The 22801-nt window shown below is 43.1% G+C and overlaps 1 protein-coding gene across 1 annotated transcript in view; it reads right to left on the bottom strand.

The window, feature by feature from the left end:
- The window catches only part of myo15b (myosin XVB), a 126743-nt gene that overhangs the window by 40278 nt on the left and 63664 nt on the right, over positions 1-22801 (bottom strand). Inside the window, exons 17-22 of the mRNA XM_086273304.1 lie at positions 22373-22521; positions 21975-22020; positions 21022-21146; positions 19444-19558; positions 19175-19350; positions 10393-10486 (exon numbers count right to left, since the gene is read on the bottom strand). Coding sequence (XP_086129430.1) covers positions 10393-10486; positions 19175-19350; positions 19444-19558; positions 21022-21146; positions 21975-22020; positions 22373-22521 — 705 coding nt within the window. The remainder of the gene's footprint in view (positions 1-10392; positions 10487-19174; positions 19351-19443; positions 19559-21021; positions 21147-21974; positions 22021-22372; positions 22522-22801) is intronic.

The following is a 22801-nucleotide window of genomic DNA, read 5'->3' as shown; positions in this document are numbered from 1 at the left end:
AAGAGAAAAACAGCCTACCTGTTAGAGATACGAAGCATGAAGTCTAAGAGACACGCTTCAAAGGCGGAAGGAGAGATGCAGTGCTGCTTCGAATTTCACTGAGAGGGTTTGAAGTCCAAGAACGGAGAGGGGCTGTAAGTGTAGGTGTGGTTGTGTACACGTGACAAGGCTATCACAAGATAAGAAAGCTAGTTAAAGGGAAGGAAAGAGACTGCTTTTTATGAGGAAAATATTGATAAGCTGAAATATATAAGCCAATGAGAAAATCCAATACAACCTTGTAAAGGCAGGTATTGTAAGCCATAGAGTTAACTATAAACCTTCCTTTTTTCAGAAATCCCCTATAATAATGTATCTAAAATTAAATACATGTATGGCATAATATAGGAAAACAAACATACACATTGACCATACATGGGATATAATATAGTCCATAAATGATTGAAAAATGACTTTGCCAGTAAACTGTTCCAGTATGCAGAATCGTGGTTGCGTCATGCCTCATTCCTGCCACAGTGGTGCTGAAACCCAGGAGGCAGCATGAGGCTAGAGCAGGGAGATATGACCAAAAATATTTATCACGATATACATTTGAAAATTTGCGATAACGATATAACTGACGATATAATTGACACTAGACAAAACACTTTACAACTCCACAACTTTATTAGTGCAAAAAAAACAAAAAACCCATCAATGTATTTTCACAAAATACATTGAATCCACAAAACTTAAAAAACTTAAAAAGAGGTTATACACACACAATACGGTAACATTATGTTGAAGCACAGTACGTATCACTCCGCGAGGCTCCGCCTACGATAGCCGTAATGCTCCGACAATCCATCAAGCGGTCCAGCTTCGTAGCTTAGCAAAGTCGTACTAAAACATTTGACAGATTTTCGAGCGCCGTGCACATAAAATCGTTTCGAGGTCAGTAAACACAACCAGAATTCATACATAAGGCGCACGGGATTATAAGGGGCTCTGTCGATTTTCAGAAAAATCAAAGGATTGATTTTAAGTGTGCCGTATTTTCTAAAAAAACACGGTAATAACGACAGCCCGCTAGCACGCTCTACCAAAAATAGTGCTTTGTTGTGTATCTGACGGACGAAAGCTAAACCAGTTCCACACCACTGAAGTTGCAGCATTTTTACAAACCAGTTCTGGTTCATCTGTTTCATTCAACAATCCGCTTTCACCCTTCTCATTCTCCGTCGCCGCCATGCTTTTTCCGCCATGTGTGTATGAAAACAAAGGCACTGCGCATGTGCGTTTAACCCATATTCTATCGCGATATTTCATTTTCTTATCATTGCCCAACATTATACCGGTATTACCGTGAACGGTATATGGCCCAGCCCTACATGAGGCGACCACAATTCTGCATACTGGAACATTTTACTTCATTAACCGGTTGCTGCTCACACACTTCAACAGCTGCAGCTCCCTAGCTGCCATCCACACGTAGCCACAACAACAACAACACAACACCCTACACCGCTTTTAAGCTGGCAAGGCGTGATTGCGATGCCGTCTAGATGCATCCGCCTTCTCTGCTACGGCACCGCTGACCACACCCGGCCACATTGTTCTTATAGGTTAGTCCAGCCTGTGGTGGATAGGCATAGCTTTGGGTCATGTGGTGTTGGTAGTGATTATTATATCACCTGTGAGCTTATGGAGGGAGTTTTTTTGAGTGGGTGGGTGATGGGGGAAGTTGACTTTTGCTGACCACTCAAATCTTGAATGTTGTGATCACTGATGTTCGGGTGGATTTTTAAAGATTTTGATAACAAATAAAAGAGACTTAAACTGAAACTTGGATTTATGTTTGAACAGCGGGTGTGTCAAAATTAGTCCCCTATTCAGCTGTTCAGTGACTCAAAGGTTTGACAGTCGCCAGTATTTGTCAGCAAAAACGCCAGCGACAGAGCCTCCCGCACAGTGGCGGTCCTAGCCTGTTTGGTGCACTGGGCTGATTCTGATTGTTTCAGGATGCAGATGTGCCATTATCCAATGACACATCTGCTTACCTGTATCTTTTGCTCGTTTCTCCTCCTCTTCTTTTCTCTTTTTTCTAAACTGAGCACCTGATGGCTTTGAACTTTTCTAATCCATCTTCCATACAGGCAGGTTTTAATTTTGCACTCCAGCATGAACACCCATCCCCCAACCCGAGGATCACCACAACATAACCTAATAGACCTACACCTCAGTTCACAGATTCACTTTGTTTATTTCTGGGATTTCACACAACCCAGGATTCAAATTGTGAATACATAATGGGCTTGGACTGACAACATTATGAATGAAATGTGCTCTATTTGGAATCAGGTTTGGTTAAACTGGCAGCAAGGAATTTGCATTTGCACTGTTAAATTTTTATATAACTTTAATGCACATAAAAAACAGCTGCTTGTTGAAGTGAAAATACATTGATGTTTTTTTGTTTTTGTTTTGCACAAATAAAGTTGTGGAGTTGTAAAGTATTTTGTCTGGTGTCAATTATATCGTCAGTTATATCGTTATCGCAAATTTTCAAATGTATATCGTGATAAATATTTTTGGTCATATCGCCCTGCTCTAATCACAAGCTGCATCTGTTGTTGGAAAACCTGAAAATTATAAAAGATTAATTGTTCTCACCGAGAAAGTTCTTGCAAACAAAATTGAAACTATCCAAACAGATCGGAAAAAGCATGTAAACAAAATGAAAAGGGTCATTATGTCTTTTAAAGAGCTAATGAAATAAATTTATAAATTATTCACAAGTTGAATCGTTTAATTTAACTATGAGTTAAGAGACCTGTTTAAGGATGGTAGGCATTGCATAAATCTCTTCTTTCATTAATCTCATTTGATTAGAAAGATAATTAAAATACATGGTTCTTAAGCATTGCTAAATACAATAAAGGGTTTATGGAGGGTGTTAAAATATGTCTGTCTGAAACTGACAAACGTTCAGGCAGGCCGTCACCTGACAGGGTACAGTCACAGGAAACACCCCTAGGAGAAGTGAGGGTTCAAGAGCACTTTGGAAAAGAATCTCAACTGTCTCTTAATCTCCAGCATGATGTCTATGATGATGTGTTGCCATCTGATAGTGTGTCAAACCAAGGCAGTAGGTTGAGCTCAAAAATATCATCTACTTCATCTGCATGTCTCAGAGCAGAAGCTAAAATGGCTGCCTTGTTACAGCCAGCATATGCTCAAAGAAAAACATTTTCTTGAAGAACAGGAGGAACAATTGAGGAGAAAGATGGAACAAGGTTTCCAAACAGCTTGAAGCAGATAATAGCTGCAATTGTTGCAAAAGTGAATGTGCTGAGAACTGGATCCACTGTGGAGAGCACTGGTTCATGGAAATCCAGTGGAATAGAATCATATTAAAAAAAAAAAAAAGAGTAACAGGCTTGAAATCAGTGCAGACACAGAGACTTTTGTTCCAGAGATGCTTATCTGAATAAAGTTCACTCATGGCCACTGATTAGATGAGAAGACAGAAAGGCTTTTCAGATGTATTGTTTGCTTATACATAGATGCTGCAATGCAATGGAAGAGGTTACGCTTGCCAATATGCTTGCTGTGATTATAAAACTGCCATGTAAATTAAAAGACAAATGGTGAACAGTAGCATGTGACATCCAGGAGAGGCAACATCACAGAGCTGCATTCACTGACATGGCTTCCTTCCTTGAGCGTCATGTTAAAATTGCTACAGATCCTGTCTTTGGAAATCTATGTGATGCTCCATCAACACATCTAACAGCCAAGGGCAGTGATGGAGGGAGACGTTCTCCACATCCAAGGGCTAAAGGAAGTAGCTTTGGCACAACTTTTTCTGAGAGAAAGAATCAAAAAGGGGCTCAAGATTGTCACAGTGCTGTGATGGCTTGTCTGTTCTGCAAAGGTGGACACACACTCTCCCTGATAAGAAACCTCATAAGGAGAAGATTTCGTTTCTTAAAAAGAATAGCATCTATTTGGAGTTGTATTGGACACACCACCCAAGAATGCAGAAAATGAATTTTGTGTAAAATCTGTGATTTCAGACATGTAAGTATGCTCCATATCCACCAAAAGGAGAAGAAAGAGGTCAAACTTCACAATGAGGCAGATCCTGTTACAATCCAGACTAATGGTCTTACTGGTTCCGGTGAACAAGACTGCAAGCTTGTAGAAACATATACCTTTCTGGACCTTTTGATCGGCATGAATATGCCCAGAGCCATAGAACCTTTAAAGGTCATCCAGAGTGTAGGTGATGGACCTTCCGCCATTAAGACCATGCTCGTTTGGACAGTGAATGGGCCACTTAGTCAAGAATGCTGTGAATTGGCCAGGATGGCTGTCAACAGTTACAGCCAACAGAGTTTTTGCTGTTACACTGGACAAGCTATGGAAACAGCAGTTCAAGATGGACTTCCCTCAGAGCAGTCTTGATGAGCAGATTGGGCTATCCAAGGAAGACTCAAAGTTCTTGGACTAATCAAATATGCCATTTGATTAGTCCAAGAACTTTGCGTGCTGACAAGGTTCAGAAAAGAGCCTGTTGTTTTGATGTCTGACATCAAAGTTGTTTCACCATGTATGTGCCAGAGGAAGATGCTGACCTATTGAGATTTACACTGATGGCTGTCATATACTGGGTTGCCTGTGTTGAGGGGGTGGGCATTGCGGCTTTATGCCACCCTGACATGCTTTGCGGCAGGGCTGTCTATGTGCTGTTCTACTCCTAGCTACCGCACCCGTTGTTGTGCTGTAATAACCCATGCTGGATATACGTTCAATAAAGCAGCATCATAAGAAAGCTACCGAGTGGTCATTCTACAATGGTGTCAGAACTCACCCGGACCATCGCCGGAATAACGTCATAAGGGAGGAAACAACGAATGGCTAAGTTTAATCCCCCGACAAGCTTCCCCTTCGATAAGCCAACGGAATGGCCCGACTGGAAACAGTGTTTCGAGCGCTACAGGATCGCAACGAAACTCCACAAAGACGAAGGACAAGTACAGGTGAGCTGTCTAATCTACGCGATGGGCAATGAAACAGAGAACATTTACAAGTCACTCACCTTCGCCGCTGATGAAAGTCGTGACGTGTAATGAGGAAGTTCGACGAGTATTTTTTCTCGCAGAGGAACATTATACATGAGAGAGCATGTTTTCACCAGCGTGTCCAGCGGCCAGGCGAAACGGCGGAGAGTTTTATCCGAGCCCTGTATGACCTCTCAGGGCACTGTGAGTTTGGTGCATGTAAAGAGGAAGATATCCGCGACCGTATTGTGGTCGGGATACTAGACAAGGACCTCTCCCGCAGGCTACAGCTGATGAAGGACCTCATGTTGGCGTAAACAACCCAGACAGTCAGAGGAGGTCGCAGCGCAGGTCAGCTTGCAGGGAGATGCGGGAGGCTCAGTACAGGAGGTACGGGATAAACGGAAAATCATGGACTGGAAATCACAACAACAACAGCGAGGCAGGCTACCCACGGAAAAATAATTGGTCGGGGCGTGACAAGAAATGCGGTAAGTGTGGAAAGACACAGCATGCCAGGGACAAAAGGTGCCCAGCAGCAAAATCTGTTTGCCATGGCTGCCGAAAAATGGGACACTGGGCCAGGGTGTGTCGTAACACCAGATCAGTGAATGAGGTTACTGAGACAGAGAAAAGCAAGCAGGCCTCATACTTTCTAGGCTCAGTGTGTAATGCAAAAGGAAATAGTGAAGCATGGACTGTGCAGTTACGGCTAGACTCTGCCCCAATAGAATTTAAGATCGACACAGGAGCAGATGTCACTATCATAAATGAAGACACGTTCCACACACTTGCTCATAAGAGAACACTAGAGCCTTCTAATCTCCCTCTAGATAGCCCCGGAGGAGAGATGTTATGTCTCGGCTACTTCAAGGCCACAATAAGCTATAAAGGCAAAGACTACCTATCCAAGGTGTATGTGGTTCGTGGAGGCAGAGTTAACAACCTTCTCAGCCGCTCCTTGTCAGTGCAGATTAACCTGGTGGGAAGAATTGATGAAGCAATGCTCATTGCTACCAGGAACCAACCACTTTATGGTGAACACGGAACACTAAAAAATGAGCCAGTCAAAATTCAGTAAAGGGACAATGCTGTGCCATTGGTGGTCCATACAGCATGCCGTGTGCCTTTCCCCATGCTGCAGAAAGTGAAGGAGGAACTACAAAGAATGGAGAATCATGGTGTCATTGAGAGGGTGACCCAACCTACCGAATGGTGTGCCCCAATGGTGCCTGTCTTGAAGAAGAACACTGTCAAAGCTGAATAAGTCTGTCAAAAGAGAGCGCTATATCTTGCCAGTGGATTTTGGCAGATCCCGTTGCACCACGAGAGCTGCAAACTAACGACATTCATCGCGCCGCAGGTATTGTTTTAAGAGGCTGCCCTTTGGAATAACAAGTGCACCAGAGATCTTTCAGCAAAAGATGTTGTTGACCTTAGAAGGGCTCGAGGGTGTGGAGGGGCTTGAGGGTGTGGAGGTCTTTATGGTTGACATCCCGGTCTATGGGGCCACCATAGAACAACACGACAACCGACTTGAGAAGGTGCTGCGAGTGTGTGGGCCTGCGAGAAGTTTGATAAGTATTTATGTGGCTTAGATCGCTTCAGGCTTGAGACTGACCATAGACCTTTGGTGCCCCTGGTCAACAGCCAGGACCTTGACAATGTTCCATTGAGGTGTCAACGCCTCCTGATGCGGCTCATGAGGTACAAGCCAGAGGCCATCTATGTTCCTGGCAAAACGCTTGTCATCGCCGATACGTTGTCACGGGCTGAGGATGACACTAGCACTCACAGTGAAGTGGACTGCTACATAGCCACCGTGTTACAGGGCATTCCAGCATCCCCAAGCCGAATGGAAAGCATTAAAGCAGCTACTGCAACTGATGTTGAACTACAGACTGTCATCATGTACATACGCAGGGGTTGGCCTGCATATGGAGCTAGTGTGCCACTGAACATCAAAGCGTACATGAAAGTGAAGAACGAGCTATCAGAGGCTGACAGCCTGGTCATACGAGGCTGCAGGATTGTCATTCCAAAGTCACAGAGAACAGCCATTCTACAAAAACTACATGAAGGGCACCAAGGCCTCACCAAGTGCAGGGATAGGGCTAATTCATCTGTGTGGTGGCCGGGGCTCTCCACTGAGCTAAAGAATGCAGTGCTGCAGTGCCACACCTGTCTGGCGCAGAGGCCAACACAGACAAGGGAGCCGCTCATCTCCACACCTTTGCCGGATCGTCCATGGCAAAGGATAGCCCTGAATCTCTGTGAACACGACCGGAATAATTACCTTGTTGTGTCAGACTACTACTCACGTTTTCTGGAAATACTGCATCTACCATCCACAACCAGTGGCCAGGTTGTTCAGAAACTGAAGTCGACCTTTGCTAGGTTTGGGATCCCTGACGAGGTGGTGAGTGACAATGGCCCTCAGTTCTCCAGCTCTGAGTTCCAGGCCTTCGCGAGGGAGATAGATTTCGCCCACATAACATCTAATCCCCACCACCCACAGGGAAATGGTCACGCGGAGAGGGCAGTACAGACCGCAAAGAAAATCCTCCAGCATGATGACCCACTAATAGCACTAATGTGCTGTAGGTCTACTCCCTGTGCCACTACAGGCTTCAGCCCAGCGGAACTTGGGAGGAAGATCAGGACAACCCTGCCCACCTTGGAGAAGAATCTTCAACCTAAATGGCCCACCAAAAGAGAGGTTAAACGAAGGGACGCTAGTCAGAAGGCCGAGCAGGCGTTCTACTACGACCACCGCCATGGTACTAAGCCCCTACCGCTACTCCATCCACAACTCCAAAACACGTAAAAACTCCGAAGCACGTACAAACCCCAAAGCACGTAAAAACTCCAAAACACGTACAAACTCCAAAACACGTACAAACTCCGAAGCACGTACAAACTCCAAAACACGTACAAAACACAAGAGAAGTGCTCCAGGATGCTAGGCGCAGTGTTGAGCTTTTGTTACCTAGTGGCTACACAAGCCAGGAAGTACCAACAACCCAATTTGGTGTGTGGTAGTAAGAGGTAAATGAACATTTTTTTTAAAAATATTTGAATATATATGAGTGGTTGTGTATAAATACACAAACAATACACATATGCTTTAGTAATTCCTTTTGTGCATAATTTTATATTGTTGTTAATAATAAATTAAAGCAACAAAACAACCTGAAGAGCCGGTTGGGAGCTGAAGTGAGCCGAGCCGAAAGAGCCGGTTCTCTAAAAAGAGCCGGAGATCCCATCACTACCATCTGTCCTTACTAAGCTGGACAAGGAGAAGGCTTGGGCAACACCTGCCATTGTCTCCAAGGAGAACGTCACTCTGAGGTCCTATCTCATTGCCACACCCCAAGGTGCAGTGCTGCAACGGAACCACCGCCATCTCCTCCTCGAACCATCTCCACGGGCTATGCCACAACCCCTTCCACCACCCACTGTGGACACTGAGGGGCTGCCATCCCAGTGCGCTGGTGTCTCCACTTCAGAGACCCCACCCTTGGCCCCTAGTCCGGCCCCAATGCTTGCACCCACTCACCAGTGTTGCCAACTCCTCAGTAAGGAAAATTGCTATTGGTTGTCCTAAAAGTCGCTAGAAGTCGCTAAATGACGTCATCGCCTAATTTGCATGATTGATCATGCTAATCTAATTGTAACCTATGTTGTTGGAGAGAGAAATAACATCGTGGAAGAGACATAAAGTGAGTAAAAAATGCATTTAGAGTTTATTTAGAACTACAAATTAAATTTCTTTTAGCAATTATTGTTTTTTTTAATGTCACAATTCCAACCCTGCTCCTTTACCCGGGCTTGGACCAGCAAGTGACCCGAAATAGGCACTCTGGTGGAGTTACTTTGTGTGTGTGTGTTTATAAGTAGTTTTAAACCTTGTGATCCACAAAACAGCATAAGAGTAAAAGAAGAACTGACTGCGTTACAGCACCCGCTGCTTGTTGAGAGTAAAAGCGATACGCGCTTTCACGTCTTTTTTTAGCGACTTTCTTTAGAAAAAAAGTCGCTAAGGGGTCTGAAAACTCGCTAAATATAGCGACGAAGTCGCTAAATTGGCAACACTGCCACTCACGCAGACGTCCCGGATCAGGTACGCACAAGGTGCGGCTGGGTACGCAGGCCAGTCAAGAGGCTGGATCTGTAGACACTGGGGTAATGGGAGGGAAGGAAGGACTGGGGAGTGGGAATGCTGTATTGTTGCTGTTTTGTACTTATGTTTTGAGCTGCAACCAATGCTGCTGTTACCTGGTTGAGTTAATTACCCTAAAGGTTTAACATGTTTAATAAGTCCTATTTTGTGGACACTGCCCTTCAGGCTGACAGCAATGTTCCCTCTAATTTTTAATGTGTCTGAGCGAACACACAAACTCCCTGAGCGATCCCTTGGGCCACTGTGACCGACATCAGACGTGTGCATTGTGGTCACGCCAGCATCTAATCCATCCAAGTTACATGGTTTATTAAAATAATCAAATTACAGCATTTACATTTATGTTAGACTACTTTTAATTAACTTCTTTGGCCCACTTACAATGAAAATGTAAAAAATCATCAGCGGTTGATTTGTTCCATCAGAAAGGTCCTTCATTTCACCCTGGAGACTCAGCATTTGTATGAAGGAGGACTCCAAACTGCAGTCGCGAAGATATGCCTTCTTCAGGAGTCCAACTTCAGTAACCCTACAAACTTCACTGCTGTTCAGTTTTCTGTCTTCATTTAGGTCAGAAGTAATAGCAGAGCTGTATGTTTTACTATATATTTTCTTTAATTCCTCAATCAGTACAAGGTATATTGCGTTTAGGTCGAAACTAGCGAGTCAACTCCCTGCTAACTTCTAACTCACTAAATTTCATAAATTCTGTTTTCATGGTAACCTGAATTTTAAACTTAATTGGTACACCTGGTAGAGCAGCAACACTGATCATTTTATTAAATATTAAAGAGTTTTGACAGTTTGTAACAGTTTGCCACAGTGTTCGTTTGACTTTGGGACCTGAAGTGGAGTTTGGAAACGGAAACGACTAATGACATCAGATTTAAAGACCAGATTAGGGTGAGGACCCATTAGGTGATTAATGTATATGGTTTGTTTAAAGCCTGACCAATACTGTAGAGGAGTACTGATTCTTGTGAATTTTAGACAGACTGATGCCACACCAAGCCTAATTCTTTTGAGGCTGGTTTTGCATGAGAATTACGACAGATTATTCCATAAGAAAGTCAGAAATCATGAGACTGCCAACAAACTCAGGCATGGCCTTCGGAGTGAGGACCTCTCTTTCTCTCTTTCACACTTTCTTTCTCTCATGTATACCTTTCTCCAGTGATGTCTCTTTATGGTGTTCCTGGTTATTAGCATCAAAGCCCAGAACTGAGTGAAGGACTGCTTCAAACGTTTGTAGTACTTCCTAAAAGCAGGAGAAGAGCAGCAGCACACAAGGGATTACATTTGTACATAACTGAAAGCAATGTCCTAAACCCCTTTAAGGACTATGCCCTTTCACTACCTCTATGAAATGCATCTTTACTGGTTTTCTGTACAGTGGGTTAGTGCAGTTTCAGAACTACTCTTCACTCAGTCTTCCTGTGAGAATGTCAATGTATTCAGAGACACAAAGCTCCTACAGTTAAATGAAGTTGAAAGGTTCTGTTCGGTTTCTTTAACCAGACCTGTATTTAAACATCCACACTGATATAGCTTCAAAATCAACCCACTAACAACTTAAAATATAAACAGTGGATCGCATGTTGACCTAGACTAGTTTTAATTTTTACACTGCTTCATAAAAATTTTTAGTGGACAGGTTTCCAAATCTTTTCCTCTTCTGCCTTAACAACAGGTTCTTTATTTCTAGCTCACACACGGTGTCAATGCGCTAACACGCAGTAGTGATGGGATTTCCGGCTCTTTTTAGAGAACCGGCTCTTTCGGCTCGGCTCACTAAAAAGAGTCGGCTCCCAACCGGCTCTTCAGGTTGTTTTGTTGCTTTAATTTATTATTAACAACAACATAAAATTATGCACCAAAGGAATTACTAATGTAAAAAAAACCTGTGGTTTTATTTATATATGTTTATATATAAATATATACGGTGGCCCCTAGAGACAAAGCATGTACAAACTCCAAAACACATTTCTAGCGTTAACTGAACTTCCAAAACAGAGCTACCTAGATCACTTAAATTACACAATTGAAAGCATATGTGTATTGTTATCCCTGGCTCTCTTTCGTTTGGCTCTCAGCGAAGGCGGTCGCACTTTTCTCCTCTCCTCTCCCTTAGCTTCCCTGCTTAGCTTCTTATGTCCTTGTCTTGTCTCGTGCTTTTTTCTTCCCTGGAACACTCCCTCACAGTCTGTTCTCTAAAACCTAAAAGAGGAATTATGGATTTGATCAACTGGTCCCTAAATGCAACTGACACCCCTTTCTCAACGAGAAGTTTGGGCTTGGGTGAGCCTGAGTGCTGAAGATATCTACCTATTTGGAACCATGGTAACAGGGTTCTTGCTGATCGGAGCTGGCTTGGCCCTGACTTATCGAAGAATTAAGAAAGCGGAACCAGCTGTTCAAACCCCCACAAGGCTGCCCGCTGGGATTGAAACGATGGGAAGAGGCGTGAGTTTCTCAAAATGGGCTCATTGAGTGTAGCACAGATAAGATCTTGGAGAGGCTACGGCTGCTGTGAATATTCAGAATAAGACCTCTGACTGCAGACTGGATACAGACTGGGCTCGCTCGGAATAACATCTCTGGGCGCAAATTGGATGACATCTCGGGGAGGCACACTGCCGTGAATTCTCAGACATCGGCTCCTTGAGCACAAGAAATGACAACATCACAGAACGCAAGTATGGGGAAGTTCGCGGCTCTCCAACTGAGAGACCAGTGTTGGACTGTAGAACTGCTTTGAAATTCATATGAGCTGTTCGCACTAAAGTAAAAAGCACCATCACTTCATGCGGATAGCCCCTTTGGCGCCAGCGGCAAGGCTGGAGCTGAACAAAAACTCCCTGATAACGACTGTGTTTAGTCTGTTCCTTCCCATTCCATGCAAGGCCACCTGGGTTGGCTGGTAGACTGTTTACTTAGCCTGGCAGGGCGAAGGACACTGTCTCAGCTGAACTCTGGACACGCACACACATACACTTACACTGATAAGCACACACTCATCCCCCCTCCATTTCCAAACGCCTTCAATGCTTGTTTCCTGCGGGGGAACACGGCGGGTCCATGTGCCGCGCTGGAATGGTAGTGCTGTGCAGGGCGGCTGCTGTGTTCGCTTCGGATTACTCCTCACCCCCCACCCAATCCTGTGGCTTGTCATGTCTTTCACAATGTTGTGCTGTGGACATTTATGTGCTTTTTGTGCAGAGGAATTTTTTTGTTTCCTGTTCTCATGCTGTCCTACCATGGAAGCACAGCATGAGTAGAGGTCTCTTTTTTTCCTCTTGTACTTTCCTATTGTAGTGTATATTTCAGTGTTTTTCTGTAACGCTACCGATCTCCGACTTGTATCCCCATGTGATGTCTGTGTTGTGTGTGTAAGGTCGGGGGGGGGGGGTGTCCCATTTCACTGCAGGGCAACCTGCATGTTGCAAATAAAGCTGTTTGTGTATTTATACACAACCACTCATATATATTCAAATAATTTAAAAAAAATGTTCATTTACCTCTTACTACCACACACCAAATCCGGTTGCTGGTACTTCCTGGCTTGTGTAGCCACTAGGTAACAAAAGCCCTAGCATCCTGGAGCACTTCTCTTGTGTTTTGTACGTGTTTTGGAGTTTGTACGTGTTTTGGAGTTTGTACGTGCTTTGTCTCTAGGGCCACTGTAAATATACTTCTATTTATTCACTCCACATAAAATGTAATAAATATATCATATAATATAAAAACCAACTTTTTACATTTCAACTTTTAACTATTTAAATTTTCAGCTTTTTCCTTTTAAACTAATTTTAAGTGAAACAACACAAAACACTGCAAACCACAACACAATTAAATATAAATTAAAATATGAAAACAAAAAGAAGATGCACATTCCCTGTCGCTAACAGGGATTTGGCACGTTAATGCGGTTATGGTATTAACATCATTTTAACGAGATTAATGCTGACAGCACTAGTACATATATGTGTATATATATATGTGTGTGCATATATATACATACATATATATATACATACATATATATGTATACATACATATACAGTGGGGCAAAAAAGTATTTAGTCAGCCACCGATTGTGCAAGTTCCCCCACCTAAAATGATGACAGAGGTCAGTAATTTGCACCAGAGGTACACTTCAACTGTGAGAGACAGAATGTGAAAAAAAAATCCATGAATCTACATGGTAGGATTTGTAAAGAATTTATTGGTAAATCAGGGTGGAAAATAAGTATTTGGTCAATAACAAAAATACAACTCAATACTTTGTAACATAAGCTTTGTTGGCAATAACAGAGGTCAAACGTTTACTATAGGTCTTTACCAGGTTTGCACACACAGTAGCTGGTATTTTGGCCCATTCCTCCATGCAGATCTTCTCGAGAGCAGTGATGTTTTGGGGCTGTCGCCGAGCAACACGGACTTTCAACTCCCGCCACAGATTTTCTATGGGGTTGAGGTCTGGAGACTGGCTAGGCCACTCCAGGACTTTCAAATGCTTCTTACGGAGCCACTCCTTTGTTGCCCGGGCGGTGTGTTTTGGATCATTGTCATGTTGGAAGACCCAGCCTCGTTTCATCTTCAAAGTTCTCACTGATGGAAGGAGGTTTTGGCTCAAAATCTCACAATACATGGCCCCATTCATTCTGTCCTTAACACGGATCAGTCGTCCTGTCCCCTTGGCAGAAAAACAGCCCCATAGCATGATGTTTCCACCCCCATGCTTCACAGTAGGTATGGTGTTCTTGGGATGCAACTCAGTATTCTTCTTCCTCCAAACACGACGAGTTGAGTTTTCAGAATCAGAATACTTTATTGATCCCTGGGGGAAATTATTTTTTGTTACAGTGCTCCATTTTAAACCAACATTAAGACAAGACAGACAATACACTAACTAAGAATAGTACAATATATACATATATATACATACATACATACATAAGTCACTCATAAATAAATAGTTGGAAAAGAAACATGTGTAGTTGTAGCAGCAAACAGTGTGTTAAGTGGATGCGTTGTACAGGGAGATGGCCACAGGCAGGAATGATTTCCTGTGTCGTTCAGTGGTGCTTTTCGGTAATCTCAGTCTCTCACTGAACGTGCTCCTGTGACTGACCAGCATGTCATGGAGTGGGTGGGAGGTGTTATCCAACATTGTCTTTATCTTGGACAGCATCCGCCTCTCCGACACCACCTTGAGGGAGTCCAGCTCCATCCCCACAACATTGCTGGCCTTACAGATTAGTTTATTAAGTCTGTTGGCATCTGCGACCCTCAGCCTGCTCCCCCAGCATGCAACAGCATAGAGGATCGCACTGGCCACAACAGACTCATAGAAAATCCTCAGCATTTTCTGGCAGATGTTGAAGGACCTCAGTCGCCTCAAAAAATAGAGACGACTCTGGCCCTTCCTGTAAAGTGCTGTGGTGTTTTTAGCCCAGTCCAGTTTATTGTCAATGTGTACTCCAAGGTATTTATAGTCCTCCACAATGTCAACGCTGACCCCCTGAATTGAAACAGGGGTCAAGTGTTTCCTGGTCTTCCTGAAGTCCACGATCAGTTCCTTGGTCTTTGCCACGTTGAGCTGCAGATGATTCTGCTCACACCACGTGACAAAGGAGTCGACCACAGCCCGGTACTCTGTCTCATCATCCCTGCTGATGCATCCAACCACCGCAGAGTCATCAGAAAACTTCTGAAGATGGCATGTCTCTGTGCAGTGGCTGAAGTCTGTGGTGTAGAGGGTGAAGAGGAAGGGGGAGAGGACAGTCCCCTGTGGTGCCCCTGTGTTGCTGATCACCTTGTCAGACACACACTGTGGGAGACGTACATATTGTGGTCTTCCTGTCAGGTAATCAACAATCCAGGACACCAGAGAAGCATCCACCTGCATCGCTGCTAACTTATCACCCAGGAGGGTCGGCCTGATGGTGTTGAAAGCACTGGAAAAGTCAAAAAACATGACCCTCACAGTGCTCGCCGGCTGGTCCAGATGGGTGTAGACACGATTGAGCAGGTAGATGATGGCGTCCTCAGTTCCGAGACGAGGCTGATAAGCGAACTGAAGGGGATCCAGGTGTGGTCTTACTATGGGTCGCAGCTGGTCCAGGATGAGCCTTTCCAGGGTCTTCATGATGTGGGAGGTCAATGCCACGGGCCTGTAATCCTGGGGGCCACTGGGACGTGGCGTCTTTGGTACAGGGACGAGGCATGATGTCTTCCACATCACCGGGACCCTCTGCAGACTCAGACTCAGCATAAACAGTTTATGAAAGACTCCACACAGCTGGGGGGCACAGGTCTTGAGGACAAGGGGACTCACTCCGTCTGGTCCAGCAGACTTGCCTGAGTGAAGTCTCCTCATTTGCATCTCAACCTGGTATTGAGTGAAGGTGATGGGTGGGGAAGGGGTGTCAAGAATCTCACAGGAGGCAACAGCGCCATGTGAAGAGAGAGGCTGGCACAGTGGTGTGGTTCTGGATTCCAGGCTGACTACAGGTGAGGTTGTGGGGGTGGGAGCAGACACTGTGGTGTCGAATCTATTGAAAAACAGATTCAACTCATTGGCTCTATTCTCACCTCCCTCAGTTCCCCTGCTGTTGGTTGGCCTGAATCCAGTGATGGTCTTCATGCCCCTCCACACCTCTCTCATGCTGTTCTGCTGGAGTTTCCACTCCAGCTTCCTCCTGTAATTGTCCTTAGCCTCTCTGATCTTGTCCTTTAGTAACACCTGGATCTTCCTCATCTCCTCTTTGTTGCCCCCTCTGAAAGCCCTCTTCTTGTTGTTGAGGAGGGCTTTGATGTCCTTAGTCACCCACGGCTTGTTATTTGGGTAACAATGAACAGTCTGAGCTGGAACAATGGAGTCGGTGCAGAAAGTTATGTAGTCTGTGATACACTCAGTAAGCCCATTGATGTCCTCGGCGTGAGGCTCACAGAGTGTTTCCCAGTCGGTCACCTCGAAACAGCCCTGTAGTTCTGCTATTGCCTCCTCTGACCACCTCCTAACAGTCCTGGTGGTCACAGGTTCCCTCCTCACAATTGGCACATAGCGGGGGGTGAGGTGAATCAGGTTATGATCTGACCTACCAAGTGGGGGGAGGGAGGAGGAGCTGTATGCATCCTTGACGTTAGCATACAGTAAGTCTAAAGTTTTCTCTCCCCTGGTGGGACAGTCCACATATTGTTTGAATGTTGGTAGTGTATTGTCCAGTGATACATGGTTGAAGTCACCCGAGATCACAATAAAGGCACTCGGGTGCTGAGTCTGTAGCCGAGCTATGGCAGAGTGGATAGTGTCACATGCAGCTGTGGGGTTAGCAGAGGGGGGTACATAAACAGCCACCAAGATGACGTGAGAGAATTCCCTGGGTAAATAATACGGCCTGAGTCCAACAGCACACAGTTCAGTGTCCGGGCAACAAATCCTTTCTTTGATTGTTATGTTGGCAGGGTTACACCACCGGTTGTTAACTAAAACAGCAAGCCCACCTCCTTTCCGCTAGCGATGCTGTCCCTGTCCGCCCGAACAGTGTGGAAGCCTTCCACGGAAGCATTCTCATTGGGAATGTCCTGGTGCATCCATGATTCGGTGAAACACATCAGGCTACACTCTCGGTATTCCCTCTGACTCCGTACCAGTGCTGAGAGCTCGTCGATTTTAATTGCCAACGATCGCACATTACCCATCACGATAGACGGCAGACACGGTTTAAACCTCCTCCTCGCTTCGAGCCTCCGCTGTCTCACCGTCACCTTTTTTCTTCTCTTCTGTCCTTGATCTCTGCATCCCCGATGTGTTTTCCTCCAAATTTCAGCTGGTACTTCTGCGGGCCTGGCCAGCGAACCGGCCGGCATCAGGGCGATCAGCTGATCTCTGGAGTAAACAGTCCGTGCGTGTAGGAGATGTGCCGCGGTCCCGTTCCTTGATAAAAGTAACAGTTCCACGGCCACCAGAAGAACAAAAACTCTCTCAATCCACATGATTGAGTAAGAGATAGAAAACGGAGGAAAATACAAGTCAGAAAAAAAAAAGAATACGTAGAAAAAAAAAGCTAAACTAAGAGAAAAGCAGGAGCGACTGTAACAGGCTGCACGCTGGTTGGCGCATGCGCACTTGAACCAAAAAGTTCTACTTTGGTTTCATCTGACCACATGACATTCTCCCAATCCTCTGCTGTATCATCCATGTGCTCTCTGGCAAACTTCAGACGGGCCTGGACATGCACTGGCTTCAGCAGCGGAACACGTCTGGCACTGCGGGATTTGATTCCCTGCCGTTGTAGTGTGTTACTGATGGTGACCTTTGTTACTTTGGTCCCAGCTCTCTGCAGGTCATTCACCAGGTCCCCCCGTGTGGTTCTGGGATCTTTGCTCACCGTTCTCATGATCATTTTGACCCCACGGGATGAGATCTTGCGTTGAGCCCCAGATCGAGGGAGATTATCAGTGGTCTTGTATGTCTCCCATTTTCTGATGATTGCTCCCACAGTTGATTTTTTCACACCAAGCTGCTTGCCTATTGTAGATTCACTCTTCCCAGTCTGGTGCAGGTCTACAATACTTTTCCTGGTGTCCTTCGAAAGCTCTTTGGTCTTGGCCATGGCGGAGTTTGGAGTCTGACTGTTTGAGGCTGTGGACAGGTGTCTTTTATACAGATGATGAGTTCAAACAGGTGCCATTCATACAGGTAACGAGTGGGGGACAGAAAAGCTTCTTACAGAAGACGTTACAGGTCTGTGAGAGCCAGAGATTTTCCTTGTTTGAGGTGACCAAATACTTATTTTCCACCCTGATTTACCAATAAATTCTTTACAAATCCTACCATGTGGATTCATGGATTTTTTTTTCACATTCTGTCTCTCACAGTTGAAGTGTACCTCTGGTGCAAATTACTGACCTCTGTCATCATTTTAAGTGGGGGAACTTGCACAATCGGTGGCTGACTAAATACTTTTTTGCCCCACTGTATATACACATATATGATCGCTAGTATATAAACACACACACACACACAGAGCGGTGTGAAAAACTGTTTGCCCCCTTCCTGATTTCCTTTTTTTGTTTTTCACACTTGATTTATTTACACACAAATGTAAATATTAGACAAATATATCATTATGATTAATGGGGGAAAAAATTTAAACCTACATGGCCCTGTGTGAAAAAGTGAAAGCCCCCTAAACCTAATAACAGCTTGGACCATTGCTTAGCAGCAACAATTGCAATCAGGCACTTGCAATAACTGGCAATGAGTCTTTTAGAGTGCTGTAGAGAAATTTTGTTTTTTCTTGAGCCATGGACTTGCTGGTATGTTTTGGATCAATGGTAGCCAAACAGCCCCAGACAATCACACTACCACCACCATATTTTACTGTTGGTATGATGTTCCTTTTCTGAAATGCTGTTACTTCTACACCAAACATAATGGGACACACACCCTCCAAAAAGTTTAACTTTTGTCTTGTCAATTCATAGTGTATTTTCCCAAAAGTCTTGAAGATCATCAAGACGCTTTCTGGCAAAACTGAGACAAGCCTTTATGTTCCTTTTGCTTAGCATTGTTTTTGGTTCTTGGAACTCTGCCATGTAGGCCGTTTTTGCCCAGTCCCTTTCTTATGGTGGAGTCAGGAGCACTGACCTTAATTGAGGCAAGTGATGCCGGCAGTTCTAAGGTCTTTTACCACAATTGCCACAAGCGTTATAAGTGGGGTGGGGGTCACATTTTCACACATGGCCATGTAAGTTTGGATTTCCCCCCCTTAATATTAGACACCTTAATTTGGAAACTGATTTTTACTTAATTGTGTTACCTTTGTCTAATATTAACATACAAAAACGTATGACATCAGGAAGGGGCCAAACACCACTTTCTCAAACACCATTGAATGTCATAGATTGCATAGATTTCCCCTCTCCCTCAGTAGACCTGGCCTGGTGTCCTCGAATGTGGCTCTGGATGACAATGGCTTTCTGTTTGAAGAATCTAAAGTTCTTCCTGCAGAGGAAACCCCTTATGTTTCTCTGGATGGTGATGGCAGCCCATGTTTGAGTGCTGCTCCATTTTTCTTCCAGCTGCTGGTACAGTTGCTCCTTAAGGAACACCTAAATGTAGTTGCATATACAGTAAATGAAAATCTGCTTTACCTTTCTAATTAAAAACAAACTAAATGGTGAGATGATTGAACAATTTGTCACCTTGGTGAGTCCCAACTGGTACTGTCCCTCCTCAGCACCCAATATTTCCAGCAGAGCCACTGTCTGATCTCTGTCTGATATTTCATTTAACTCCTGGGCCTTCAGAACCCCATACCTGGATCAGAAAGACATGACACCTTTAAGACCTTTAAGCACCTTGTCCAACATTTGTGCACACACTCATAATGCAGTGGATGCCTACACTGCAAAAACTCAAAATCTTAACAAGTAGATTTGTCTTATTTCTAGTCAAAAAAAAAAATCTAATCACACTTAATATAAGACAAAATCAGGTAAAGAGTAACATCTAAGAGGAAAAATCTGTTGATGGAACAGTGAAAATTTTCTAGTTCAAGGTCCACAGTTTAAAAACAAGTTCATATATCTTACTGAGTTGTTACTCTTTAGCTGGTTTTGTCTTATTTTAAGTGTGATGAGATATTTTGACTAGAAATAAGACAAATATACTTGCTAAGACTTTGAGTTTTTGCAGTGTAGGGGGCAACTTGCAGTCAGTATCTTGCCCAAGGGTACTTGCAGATTAAAGAGCCAGAGAGTGAACCACCAATCTTCAGATTGGGAGACAACCCCCTCTACCACCTGAGCCACAGCCCTCCAGAACAGAACGTGATTTAAACATATCAGATTTAATTTGCCACCAATCCTTATCGATCATTTGATGCCAGTACCTAAAAAATGTTTACATTTTATTTCTCATGGAGACAGCAGGAACTTTCAAATTTGCTAAGATTTATGGAGAACCTTTGGTTCGAGGCAACCTGGAGGGAAATTAGTGTTTAAGGAAACTACAGTCATGGAATTTACATTCACTTAACACATGGAATTTAGTAGTTTATAATATTATATTAGATCATAACAAGAGAATAGCTGACACATGTCATCACTAAATATGTGGTATGAAAACAAAAAGATCAGAACTGATTAATAAAAAGGTTTAAAATAGGGACACAGCTTTTTAAAAAGTGATACCAAAATTGGGAGCGGCGGAAGACATTTTTAGATTATTTACGAGTACAACATTAATTAAAATAAAATACAAGTAATGATATGAGGAAGAGAATGGATGGATAGAAGTAACAGTCCTATAATAAAAATCCTACTTAAGTGCATGCCAAAGTTCTTATGATTAACAGACACTAAACAAAAAATTCAATGTCTTTAGTTTTAGTCTTTGACAAATGGATTAAATCTGTCAACAATAAGCTTTCTGCATATGTTTATGGCAGTGTTTCTCAAATTTTTTGTTATTCCCCATTTTGGAAGCCGAATAACATTCAGGACCCACTTCTCCCTTCACATTTTCTTTTGTTTGTTTATTTTTATTTTAAAAATACAGTCATTCATCTTAGATTCACTTGTGTTTTTTACTCTGGTTTTTCACACCACTGTTTTATTGAAATTTTTGTTTTTTGTTTATAAATTTAAACTGAAAAGAGTGAATAGTTGCATGTAGTTTGAGCTACATTAACGTTCATGAATGATCATCTGCTTGGAGGAAAGTGAGAAGCAAACTATCTTTTAGCAATGAGCTCAGCACTGTATGTATGTTTGCAGCACCTTGAGACAAAGTAGGAGTACTGAATCCTTATTGGAAAACCTTCTTTCCGGATGTGGATGGTCTCCAGCAACCCCGCATGCCTCAGCTGTGCTGACACATAGTCCACATCAAAGATACCAGGAAGCTGATAAGAAACATGTGAGAAGTAACACATGGTTTTACATTGTCTTGTAATTAAAAAAAATCTCCAATTTCATGAATAGTAAGGGATGTCATAATACTACTTTAAGAGATTTTTATCCATTGTACCAATGTTTTGTTCCGATTTGTGATCCTAAATCTGAATCCTTCTAGAAAAACAAAAAAGGTTCAGAACCCAATTTATCTGGCTCCCACTGGGAACCAAATATTAATAGAATCTGGAAAATGAACTGTGATGACATCTGTGATGTGATGGCATGTCTTGTGAATGAAAAACGGAAAAGGTCTATTTAAATTTTACTGTAAATGTAAACTATGTCCTTCAAAAAACCTATTTATTATGGTCATACAAGCATTACTGCTACATATTGGTAAACAGCAGAGTAGCTGACAAAAACTGGCATCTTGGTTTCATGGTCCCAGTTCTCAACATTTCAATCTAAGCATTACACACCTAGGAACAACTAGTGTAATTCCATGGCAACCCAATCCACAGGTTTCATCTTCAAATTGTTGACCTTCTTTAAACTTCTGAGCCCTGAGCTGTCAGTAATAATGATACCAACCCAAGTCTCTAACCCTAACATAAACCATTACTAGACAAGCAAATAGTACTTTTTGAGGGAAAAAAGTAAACCGAATTCAATTTTTTTGTTCATTATTCTAAATAGGGTTAGAATTAGGGTTAGGGTCCTCAGTGATTATTTAGACCTCATGACTTAGGGCAGTGTAGAAATTGTTCCACATTACACATATGTCACAAGTTAATGGAAAAGAAATATGTGTATTACTGTAAAATTGGTCTTGTTACCTTGACATAGTTTGGCTTCAGACAATGAATGAAGGAAGTTTTGCATCTAGAATATCAAAGAAAAATACAGTCACAGGTTATTCCTAAAGGCAGAGTTAAAATCAAGAAAGCCTGAACTGCAAATGTTTTTAATAATAAATCCTATGTTTTGTGTTGACATCAGTGTTTACCATTTGTTTACTTGTCAAAAAAAGTTGCTATATAATCATAACTAAACTTGTATCAAATGAATCTGTCAAAACTATTTGACAGCACTATGAATGGAACCATTTGCTAAAACTGTATTTTCTACACAAGCAGTGAAAAAGTATCCCTTCTGATGATACTGAGCTGGTTTCCAAACAAATCCACAGATTTGATAATGATGCTCTGTATCAGCCAATTTCCTCTGTTGGTACCTCTCCAAGCGGGTGGTAAGTTCAGTCAAGGACTGGAGGAAATGCGAAGCCGCAGTAGTGGACTGTTGGCGCTGGCCCCTTCTTTTCCAGCCCAACTCTGTCTGCTGAACATAACTGTCTTGAACCTTCTGGAACAGCTCTGACACCATCTGTGGCCATATAAAAGTTATAATGTAAATATCCCTATAAAATATGCAATTTATCTGTAGGTACTTGATTCTACATATGAAAAACAGTTTAAATCTTAGAACATTGTAATTCTCACCCATTCTGGTGAGAACTGTTATAAGAATAGGCTTTATATCTAAACACAAAGTGTTCCCTCAGTTGGAAAGCCACCTGTCTCATAACTTTTAGTTAGAGCCTACACCACCCACAGAACACCAAAGATGTCCTTTATTGGATTAAATTTGGTCAGCTCTATCAGTT

Source organism: Aulonocara sp. 'chitande type north' Nkhata Bay, linkage group LG18, assembly GCF_057382095.1.
Source record: "Aulonocara sp. 'chitande type north' Nkhata Bay isolate Kocher_YH1m ecotype deep benthic linkage group LG18, A_spYH_male_GT1.1, whole genome shotgun sequence".
Classification (NCBI taxonomy): domain Eukaryota; kingdom Metazoa; phylum Chordata; class Actinopteri; order Cichliformes; family Cichlidae; genus Aulonocara; species Aulonocara sp. 'chitande type north' Nkhata Bay.
The sequence above is the reverse complement of the archived record's forward strand: the minus strand, read 5'-3'. Positions and strand labels throughout refer to the sequence as shown.